Source organism: Heliangelus exortis, chromosome 3 (assembly GCF_036169615.1).
Source record: "Heliangelus exortis chromosome 3, bHelExo1.hap1, whole genome shotgun sequence".
In the NCBI taxonomy this organism is placed as follows: domain Eukaryota; kingdom Metazoa; phylum Chordata; class Aves; order Apodiformes; family Trochilidae; genus Heliangelus; species Heliangelus exortis.
Window position 1 is genome coordinate 1,050,942 of NC_092424.1, and position 10,732 is coordinate 1,061,673.

The 10,732-nt window shown below is 58.4% G+C and overlaps 1 protein-coding gene and 1 long non-coding RNA gene across 2 annotated transcripts; one reads left to right on the forward strand and one right to left on the reverse strand.

Annotated features, from left to right (window-relative positions):
* The first annotated feature begins 1,270 nt into the window (after positions 1-1,270).
* On the forward strand, positions 1,271-8,059 carry LOC139793900 (uncharacterized). The gene is made up of 5 exons (XM_071738800.1): positions 1,271-4,453; positions 5,520-5,753; positions 6,412-6,584; positions 6,700-6,817; positions 7,701-8,059. The coding sequence occupies exons 1-5, from the start codon at positions 1,271-1,273 to the stop codon at positions 7,944-7,946; spliced, it is 3,954 nt and encodes a 1,317-aa protein (XP_071594901.1). The 3' UTR covers positions 7,947-8,059.
* On the reverse strand, positions 5,484-10,301 carry LOC139793901 (uncharacterized). The gene is made up of 3 exons (XR_011724873.1): positions 10,284-10,301; positions 9,874-9,961; positions 5,484-5,619 (listed from the first exon to the last, which is right to left on the reverse strand). It is a non-coding gene; the product is annotated as an uncharacterized lncRNA (long non-coding RNA).
* Positions 10,302-10,732: the final 431 nt, after the last annotated feature.

A 10,732-nucleotide genomic window follows, 5' to 3' on the forward strand; every position in this document is an offset into this window, starting at 1 on the left:
CCCCCAAACGTCCTTGGACTCCGCGAAAAGAGGGGGAGCAGGAGGGAGGCCCACGGGTGCCACCAGCACCCCCAAGCACCCCCCCAACACCCCCCCCGATACCCCCCAGCACCCCCCCAATACCCCCCAGCATTCCCCAACACCCCTCAACACCCCCCAAAACCCCCCCAGCCCCCCCCCCCCAGCCCCTCTGCCTCACACACCCGGGGAGCAGGCGCTTGCCTTCCTCCCCTGCCCTCCACCCTGTCTGCAGCAGGAGCGGAGTTAACGGAGTTATGTTAATCAAGGTGTAATTAATCTCCCCCCGCCCCAACCCCCCCCCCGATGCGTGGGTTCCTGTCCCCGGTGTTCCCTTCTCCAGGCAGGAGGACGCGATGGAGCCTTTCTCCCTCCACGAGCTGCAGCTCCTGAGTGAAAACAGAGCTCTGGGCAGGATCCTCTGCCCCATGGCCGTGCAGTTGTGTCACCTCACGCTGGCCCTGGAGCAGGAGGGGGGGATTCGTCAGCCCCTGCCCAAATTAGGGGAGAATGCGGAAAAACTCTGCCGGGCCACGGAGGAATTGGCTGCTGTGGCAAGAAGGTGAGTCTGGGGGGTGCCTGCTGGGGGGGCTGGGAAGGAGGAGGAAGGGATGGGATTGAAACTGGGGAGCCTGCCCGGTGCTCCCTGCCTGCATCCCAGCGGGGAGGTGGGAATGTGGAGAGGAAGGGATGGGGAATGGAGTCAGGGAGGGAAAAGGGGAAAGCAGGGCTGTGTGCTGGGGAGGGAGGTGACCGAGTGATGAAACCGCCCGGGCAATCCTTGTCACCACGCCAAGGGTGGGGTGGTGGGAGCTGAGCCCCCCGCGTTGTGTTCCAGGCTGGCAGAGGATTCCCGGGATGAGATGTGGAAGGAGCAGAGCCACCCGGCAGCCCAGGCCCTGGTGCTGGCAGGGAGGGCCCTGGTGCTGGCAGCCCGCAGGCTCCAGGGGCACCCAGACAAACCCAGCCTCAGGGAGGAGCTGGGTGCTGCTGCTAAGAGGGTCCTAACCCTGACCGTGAAGGTAAAGGGGGGGCAGAGTGCTGGAGAGGGCAGGGGGACAGCGGGACACGGTGGTGTCACCTCGGCTGGGGACATGGAGGAGGAGCAGGAGTCCTGAGCCCCTCTGAGCAGCTGCTCCGTGCCTCTCTTTGTCAGGTCCTTCAGCTGGAAGGTGCCGCCGGGGTGAGGAGGATCACCCGGGCTGCCAGCAGGCTCCTGCAGTGCCTGGGGGTGCTGCAGCGGGCAGGGGACATGCCCGGGATGCTGGATGCTTTCCCAGCCTTTTCCGAGGCTTTGCTGCTGCTGAGCCACCTGACGGCAAAGCACCTCCAGGAACTGGGGGACTGTCCTCGACGGGAGAGCCTGGCCAGAGCTCTGCAGCTCCTCCAGGAGTCCGTTCCTCTGCTCCACACAGCCCAGCTCAGCCGCCCCCGGTGCTCCCGGGATCCCCTGCCCGGGGACAGCCCCTTCCAGCTGCTGGAAAGCACCATCCAGGAGCTCAGCTCCCTGCTCACCGACACCGCGGGCACCCCCGGGACCTTCTCCTGGCACCTCAGCAGCCTGCGGGCTCTGCTCTCTGTCCCTGCTCACCTCGGCAGCCTCCAGCTCAGCACACACCTGGAAGCACTGGTTTTCCACTCCCTGCTCCTGGCAGGCTCCTCTGGGCAGGAGGTGAAGCGGGAGCTGGTGAAACGGTGCTGGGCTCTGCTGGAGCTGAGGAGGAGGCTGTGCAGGGGAGGAAGGCAGGAGGAGGAGGAGGAGGAAAAGGAGAAGGAGAAGGAGAAGGAGGAGAAGGAGAAGAAGGAGAAGGAGAAGGAGAAGGAGAAGGAGAAGGAGAAGGAGAAGGAGAAGGAGGAGGCAGGGCAGAGCTGGGCAGAAGGCAGCCTGGAGGAGCAGTGTCACAGCATGAGGGAGCAGCTGGAGGCTCTGGAGCAGGCGGTGCTCACAGCCACCCTGTGCCAAATCCTGGAGACCTTCTGTGGGGGTGAGGAGCCCCTGGGGCAGTTGGTTGAAGGTGCCCTGAGCCTCGCTGGCACGGGGTGTTTCCCAGGAGGACCAGGAGGATTCCTGAAGAAGCTGCAGCCCCTCACTGCCACCTTCTTCTCGCGTGCCCAGCAGATGCTGGGGGTGTCAGACTTTGTTCTGGCCAGGTGCAGCGACCCCCAAAGTGCTGAGGAGATCAGAGATCAGGTGGAATTCCTGAAGAGGCTCCTGGGCAGCCTCCCACCACTGCTGCTGGACACCAGCAGGAGCACAGCCCAGCTGAGAGCCACCCAGAACCTCTGCTCCTTCTACCAGGCCTGGGCCAGGACCACAGAAAACCTCCTGAGGTGTTTTGAGGAGAGCCTCGGCACGTCCCAGCTCCTTCAGCTCTCCCTCCAGGAGATGGCCAAGCACCAGGAAGGGGCTGAGGAGGCCCTGGGCAGGCAGAACCCCCAGAGGTTCTCCTGGCACGTGGGTCGCCTGGCCAGCTGGGCTGGGTGGGTGGCTGAGGCCAGCAGCAGGTACGTGGACAGAGCCACAGACCCCATTTTCAGGAACGGGTTGCTGGTGTGGGTTGAGCATCTGGGCAGCTCCCTCCTCCAGCTGAAAGAGGTGTCAGCCCTCTGTCTGGAGGGTCTCTGCTGCCCCCACAGCAGGGTTGTCTTTTCAGAGGCAGCCAGCTGCCTGGTGGGTGCTGCTCAGCACCTCCGGGACGGGCTGGATGGGTCCAACCACCCAGACATCCTCAGCCCCCTGCGGGAAGGACTCAGAAGCACTCGTGGGGCGAAGGGGTTTGGGCTCAGCCTGTCCCACCCTGGCATCAACCCCCTGATGGAGGTGTCTGAGCTGCAAGGAGACATCTCCAATCACCCATCTGCAGGAGCAGGGAGCTCAGCACAGGGTGCTGCCCCGGGGAGAGGGGACACACACCCTGCTGTCACAGCTCTGCTGGCTGCCACAGGAGCCAGGGACCCCGCAGCTCTCCGGGCTGCCAGCTCCACCCTGCTCCAGCTCTGCCAGGGCTGTGTGGAGGCAGCCAGGGAGGCACTGCCCCTCACCCAGCCCCCCCAGGGGCAGATCCTGGGTCAGTACCGGGAGATTTTACTGCTGGCACCCTGTGTCCTCAGCCTGGCCGGGGACACGGCCCCAGGGAGGCTGCAGCATCCCAGCAGCCTCCTCCAAGCTGCATCCCTGCTCTCCGAGAGGCTCCGTCAGACCACGGAGTGCCTGGCAGCCCTGGCAGGTCCCTGGTATGCCCTGTCTCAGCAGATACTTGGCTTTGTCATCTCTGGTGACCTTCTGAGAGGCAAAGAGGCCCTGGAGGAGCCCGTGGTGGCTCTGGGAGGAGCGGTTGGGTTAGCTGGAGCCATCACGAGCATGGCCTGGCCTCAGGACAGTCCCACTGCCCAGGACAGCTTCCTGCAGCTCCAAGCCAAGTTTTCCCGTGCTCAGAGGACCACCAAGGTGCTACTTGAGAAAGCAGCCTCCTGGCAGGGCTGCAGCAGGGTGGGGAAGGCCAGGCTGGAGCTGTGCTGTGTCCAGTGGGCTGTCAGCATGCAGGTCCTGCTGGGTGCCCTGGATGGGTTCATTGGCAGGGACGTCCTGCTCCTGGGGGAGCTGAGGGGTGCTGTGAAGAACAAGCTCTGCTCCCAGAGCCTCTTGGCTGCTGTGTCTGAGCACTCCCTGAGGCTGCAGGAGGCTGCCTGGTTCTCCTCCTTCTCCTGCCCCGAAGCCCGCGGTGGCAGCGAGATCCTGGAGCTCAGGGAGGAGATGAAGGTGCTGATGGAAGCACTGCTGGATGCCTCCAACGCCCTCTCTGCCTCCCCACTGCCTTCTGCCAGCTTGTGTGTTCGTTTTGAGCTCCTGCAGAGGGACCTGGCCCTCAGGGCCGAGGTGTTACTGCTCCACCTGGAGAAGGTCAACAGGGAGCACCTGGGGGTGATCCGGGGTGTCCTCGGGCCAGCCCTCCGCCCCCTGCCCCGAGAGGAGAGGGGGAGAAGCGAGCAGGTCTTTGAGGAGAGGGCAAATCACCTGATGGCCAACGTCCAGTGGGTCAAAACCACCCTCCAGGATGTTCTGGAGAGGGAAACCCAGGCTGAGCTGCTCTCGGTTGCAGATCACCTCCTGGTGCTCACCTCCGAGGCCGTGGGCAGCACCAGGCAGCTCCTCCAGAGCCACCGGGCCACGGGCCACCTCCACCTGGACTGCCTGCTCTGGGACTGGTCAGCAAAGGCACACTACCTGCTGACCCAGCTCGGGGCTGCCCGGGGCATCAGTGAACACCTCCTGCACCTCATCAGACAACGGCTGCAGAGCCCGGGGGACCAGCACCCCCCAGGACACAGCAGCACCACAACTACCCCACAACTGGGTGCTCGGAGCCACCCCAGCTCAGCAGGAACCTTCCTGAGCAGGAGAGCAGGAGGAGCTCCCAGGGAGGCACCTGAAACGGTACAGTAGCTTTTTTTTTTTAGCTTTTTTTTTTTTTTAATTATTCTCCCGTGGTCAGAGCTGTCAGTCAGCCCTGGTACAGACACCACGGAGCTCTTGGGTCAGTGATGCTGGGCAGGGAGCTCTGGAGGTCAGGCAGTGCTCCAGCCCTCTGGGACACCCTGAGAGCTGGATCAGGTTCCCGGTCACCTGATCTGAGCCCTGCAGGATCCAACCCTCCCCAAGCAGGCTGTGCTGCTCTCCCTCCCTCCCCTGCACCACCACCCAGCTCCTGGGCCTCCCACACAACTCCTCTCACTTGCCAGGAGCTGGCAGAGGGCCCAGCAGGATCAGCATCACCCAGCAGAGGGGCTCAGAGCACTCAGTCCTGCTTCCCAGCCTCGGGCACCAGGGATGTGACAGTCCAGTCCTGCCGGGGCTGGTGGCCCTGGGGATGTGACAGTCCAGTCCTGCTGGGGATGGGGGCACTGGGGATGTGACAGTCCTGCTGGGGATGGTGGCATCAGGGATGTGACAGTCCTGCTGAGGATGGTGGCACCAGGGATGTGACAGTCCAGTCCTGCTGAGGATGGTGGCACCAGGGATGTGACAGTCCTGCTGGGGATGGTGGCACCAGGGATGTGACAGTCCAGTCCTGCTGAGGATGGTGGCACCAGGGATGTGACAGTCCTGCTGGGGATGGTGGCACCAGGGATGTGACAGTCCTGCTGGGGATGGTGGCACCAGGGATGTGACAGTCCTGCTGGGGATGGTGGCATCAGGGATGTGACAGTCCAGTCCTGCTGGGGATGGTGGCACCAGGGATGTGACAGTCCTGCTGGGGATGGTGGCATCAGGGATGTGACAGTCCTGCTGGGGATGGTGGCACCAGGGATGTGACAGTCCAGTCCTGCTGGGGATGGTGGCACTGGGGATGTGACAGTCCTGCTGGGGATGGTGGCACCAGGGATGTGACAGTCCTGCTGGGGATGTGACAGTCCTGCTGGGGCTGGGGGGAAGGCAGGGCAGAGGCAGAGAGGTGGTGAGCAGCTCTCCCACCTCCTTCACTCACCCAAAACTGCTGCAGAAACACCCAGGAGGAGACTTCCCAGCATCGAGGTGTCCAGAGGACTCCAAACCCCTCCAGTTCCTCTCTCCACAGCACTGGAAGAGCCCTCCCAGTGGCCCTGCAAAGCACGAGAGGGAAACCAGTGAGAGGTGGCAGGGTGGTGGTGCCAGCAGGATCTCCCAGGTCACCAAGGACATGGCAAGGAGGATGCTTCACATGACTCAGTTCCTGAGGAGGAAAGGGCCCATCCTGGTAGGGACCATTCCCCCCTCCAGCCCAGCACGTGTGGGGCTCCCAGCCCCTGCCCTCCCAGCAGGGCCACAACCCAAACACTGATGCAGAGCATTACGAGTTGATTAATTAATGAGACACCAGCCTGCCCTCCAGCCCTTGCCCTGCTGCAGAACACATCACATCTATGATCACATGTGTATGTTCCAGAATACATCTCTCAGGCTGGAGAAGTGGTCTTTTTTTTTTTTTTTTTTTCCTTTCCCTTTTCTTTTATTTTTTTATCTTTTTTTTCTTTTTTTCCATTTTTCCCTTTTTTTTCTTTTTTCCTTTTTTCTTTTTCTCTCTTTTTTCTTTTTTTCTTTTTTCTTTCTATTTTTCTTTTCATTTTTTCTTTTTATTTTTTTCTTTTTTCTTTTCTTCTCCTTTTTTTTTCTTTTTTCTTCTCCTTTTTTTTCCTTTTTTTTCCTCTTTTTTCTTTTTATTTCTTTTTTCTTTTTTTCTCTTTTTTCTTTTTATTTCTCTTTTTTCTTTTTTTTCTCTTTCTTTTTATTTCTCTTTTTTCCCTTTTTTTTTCTCTTTTTTCTTTTTATTTCTCTTTTCTTTTTCTTTTTTCTTTTTCTTTTTTTTTTTTTTTCTCCTCTCCCTCCCCACACCTTTATCTCTATTTCTTTCCCAGAGCAAGGACCAGCTTGTGGCCTGTGCCACCCAGATAGCTTCGGAGGGGCAGGTGCTGGTTAAATTTGGGCAGGTTGTGGCCAAGCACTGCCAGGACAAGAGGTGCTGCCTGGAGCTGCTGAGTGCCACGGAGCAGACCCACACCATCAGCAGGCAGCTGGGCATGGTGGCCAGGTGAGAGGAGCAGGAGGAGGGGGCTCTGTCTCCAGCCCGGGGACACCTTTCCCCGAGAGCTCAGGAGAGACTGGCTGATGCTCTTCCAGGAAAATCCTCTGAAATCTCTTCTCAGGGTCAAAGCAGTGACTGCAGAGAGCAAATCCTCCTCGGAGCTGCTGGTGAGCAATGCCCAGAGGCTGCTGCAGGGAGCTGAGGAGGTGCTGAGGGCAGCTGAGGCAGCCAGCATCACAGTGAGTCCCTGCTGGGGACCTGCTCCAGACTCTGCTGGGATGGTTTTATTTTGTGCTCTTCCTTTCTGTTTCCAAACCTGCTGTGCTCCTGCCGGGTGCTGCAGCTGCTCTGGCACTGCTGCCAACTCTCAAGTCACCTTTAGCTGTTCCCTGGTTCATTTTTGGGTTTTTTAGACAGAAGAGCAGCAGTGGAGGCCTCCCTGGAGGCCTCTCTCTGGGAACCCAGGGAGTCTGTCCTGGCTTTTATGTTGCCTCAAGGTGAGCTTTGACCCAAGCTCCCAAGAGGTTTCCCTGGAGCTGCCAAGGCCAATCCATCCACCTGTGAATAGTCTGGGGCAGGAGACTTTATCAGAAACAAGTGGAGGCACTTCAGGCTCTCTGCTGATGCTCAGCCTGTGCCTCAGCCTCCCACATCATCCTACAGCATGTGCTGAGTCAGCTCCAACACAGCTCTCTGCAAGAGACACGGTTCTGCTTAGAACCCTTGGATGGAAAAATCAGGCCCCTGGCTGGAAAAGCTCCTCCAGGGGCTCATTGCCCCCCCAGTTAGAAGCACTCTGTGTATCTCCATTTCTGACTGGCTGGTACCAGCCTGGCCTAACTAGCCAGTCCTTTATTCTGGTTGCCTAGACTGCAAAGTCCTTGACCTGTTCCCCAGGGAAATTTCCCTGTCCATAACCTCAGCACACTGCATCCCTGTGAGCTCTGTTTCTAAGCAGATTTTAGGCATTTGTTGAGCATGAGCTGGCAGAGCTGCCAGGCTGCTCTCACACACACACACACACACACACACACACGTTCAGACTTCTAAACCTTTTAACATATTTTAAATGAGTTAATGTACAATTAAGCATGCACATTTTTTTTGGTCTCTTCCTGACAGGGTTTGCAGCAGCCCCTGTCTGACCCTGAAGAAGAAGAAGTTGCTGCTTTTTGCATGCAGTGGAGAGCAGAGCTGCAGTGGCACCGAGCCAGGGAGGCTCAGAGCTCCCAGAGGGATCAATTAGGGCTCCGCAGGACCCGGGCAGGGGCAGAACCCACCCTGACAGCAATGGTGCAAGCACAGACACCTCCAGCCAGGCACCCAGGGCCTGTTATAGGCCATAAAATGATGGGCAGCCCCCTGTGACACCAGGGAGGGACTTGTGATGGAGGGGAACAGCGTGGGGGGTGCTGGGCTCCTGCCTCACCCCTGCTCTGCTCAGCAGAGGATTCAGGAGTGCAAGGACTGGAAAGGATTTTGTGCCCCCCTGGGGTAAATTCCACCCTGCAGAGCCCCTGCTGCCTTTTGGCCACCAAAGAGAAGAAAATGCTGCAAATGCTGCCACATCCTGAGGCCTCTGGTCCAGCTGGTGTCTGAAACCAGGCAGGGAGGAGGCAGGAGCTGGGGAGAGCTCTGAGACCCCCTCAGAGGGTTCCCTGAGCACTGAATCATAGCACTGGCTGGGTTGGAAGGGACCTCAGAGATCACCAACTCCAACCCTTGATCCACTCCCCCCGTGGTTCCCAGCCCATGGCACTGAGTGCCACATCCAGGCTCTTTTGAAATATCTCCAGGGATGGAGAATCCACCCCTTCCCTGGGCAGCCCATTCCAATGGCTGAGCACCCTCTCTCCAAAGAATCCTTTCCTAATATCCAACCTAAACCTCCCCTTCAGCTTCAGCTCTGCCAGGGGAGGTTTAGGTTGGATATTAGGAAAAAATTCTTTAGTCTGTGCCCTCTTATCCTACTGATATCTGCCTGACCCCCCCCTGGCTCCAACCTCCTTTCAGGGAGTTGTAGAGAGTGATGAGGTCTCCCCTGAGCCTCCTCTTCTCCAGCCTCAACACCCCCAGCTCCCTCAGCCCTTCCTCACAGGACTTGTGCTGGATCCCTTCCCAGCCTCCTTGCTCTTCTCTGGACCTGCTCCAGCACCTCAATCTCCTTCCTGAGCTGAGGGGCCCAGAACTGGACACAGGACTCAAGCTGTGGCCTCCCCAGAGCTGAGCACAGGGGCAGAATCACCACTCAGGGAGCTCTGTTACCTGGCACTCTGAAACCATCACTCCTGGATCAGTGGCCACCAAATGGGGCTCAGATTCTTCCTGGTCCTGCAGCACACTCAGCTCCCAGGGGCCAGCAGCCAGGTTTGCTTTTCTGCTGTAGCAAAAACACTGCTAGAGGGCAGGCAGCACTTACTGAGGTCCTTTCCTTGCATTTCTTTCAAGCCCCACCAGTTCCGTGTTCCTCAGGGCCCAAGATGCAAACAGGAGGATTTGGGAACACACCTGTAGCAGAACCAGCAAATCCAACAGGAGGGGAGGCTCAGGGGATCCCCAAGCTCCGTAATTGTGTTTCTCATCCCAGGGAAGCCTCAGAGCTGGGGGGGGGTCTTGCTCAGGCCTTGATCTTTAACACACTATTTTAAATTTTTTTTTTTTTTTTTGCAACCAACATCTTTTTAGCAACCGACAGCTTTTCTTCTAGAAGTAGCAATCCTAAATGCTGCAGGGGAAGAGCAGCCAGAGGAGAAAATCCCGTGGAGCAGCCAGAGGACAGGTAGAGCTCAAACACCGAGTATGAACTGGGAGGGAAACACAGGAGAGGGACTGAAAACCTGGAGGCAAGGACTGGATGAGACTTCTGAAATGCAAAGCAGGAATGTAGTTAGGAACTCCCGACTTCACAGGAATAAATTGCTTTTATTTGCAATATGAAGGACTCGTGTTAGGAGTCTTTTCATCAGAAAATACTTGACATATTATAAAAAAAAAAGAAAAAAATACAGAAACAGGCTACCTAGGCAGCCTGGGCATCTCCCAATGAGTATTTTTCTCCTGATGCAGCAGCCCCCAGGTGGTGATGGAGCAGTGCTCAGCCTTTCTGAAGCACAGAGCAGAGATCTCAAGCACTTTCCTCTCCCCCATCTCCCTGCCAGGAGCAGGAAGCATTTTGCCTCCCCCGCTGCCCCTGCCTCGGCACCTCCTGCAGACCAAGGAGACTTTTCCCCCCAAATCCCTCTCAGCCCCAGGACTTTCTTTGGGGCTGAACCACTCCGTGCTTATGATCACCCACCTACAAGCTTCCAGAGCATCCAGGACCAACTCCTCCTCTTCCCAGGGATGCTCCAGAGCCTCCAGGACACACTGCTGAGGAGCCTCCCCTACAGAGACAGAGGCAGAGCTGAGCTGCTGGGTAAGGACTGTCCCCACCCTGCCTTATGGGGTCAGGACTGTCCCCACCCTTTCCTTAAGGGGTAAGGAGTGTCCCCACCCTTCCTTATGGGGTCAGGACTGGCTCCACCCTCCCTTAATGGGTAAGGACTGTCCCTACACACTCTTAAGGTGTAAGGACTGTCCCCCACAACCCTTAAGGGGTCAGGACTGTCCCCACACACCCTTAAGGGGTCAAGACTGTCCCCACACACCCTTAAGGGGTCAGGACTGTCCCCACACACCCTCCCCCAGGACCAGCTGCTCTCCTACCTGCAGGGTGTCAGGGAATCTCCTCCACGTGTGAGGGGACACCAGGAATGTGCCAGGACTGACCCAGGGTGGGCAGAGGGAGGGAGGAGGCGAGCACGGAGCCTGGGCCATGGCTGGGGACACCAGGGGACACCAGGGGGACCTGCAGGATCTGGGAGAAGGAAGGAGGTGGTTACACATGGACATGGAAGAACAGGCTGTGGGGACTGGCTGACCCCTTCCAAATTATGTTTCCCCCTCCCTTTGTACCCCTTTCTTTCCCAAATGAAGACCTGGGTGGCACAGAAGCCCCCGAGCTGGTGGTGTGGAGCTCCAGCACTGCCTCCCCCACCAGAACACACCCTGCAGCTCCAGTGGGTCCAGAACCACAGACACTGAACCACCCCAGAGCCTCCCATTTCCCCAGCTCCAAGGCACTCTGCCCTCCGTACCAAAGCTCTTCCTTTACC

Bases quoted from the DNA above. Each gene is read 5' to 3' on its own strand.
- LOC139793900 (XM_071738800.1), top strand. From the start codon at position 1,271: ATGCCCGGGATGCTGGATGCTTTCCCAGCCTTTTCCGAGGCTTTGCTG. The intron at 4,454-5,519 runs GTACAGTAGCTT...AAACTGCTGCAG, and splicing joins CCAGGGAGGCACCTGAAACG to AAACACCCAGGAGGAGACTT. The intron at 5,754-6,411 runs GTAGGGACCATT...TTTCTTTCCCAG, and splicing joins GGAGGAAAGGGCCCATCCTG to AGCAAGGACCAGCTTGTGGC.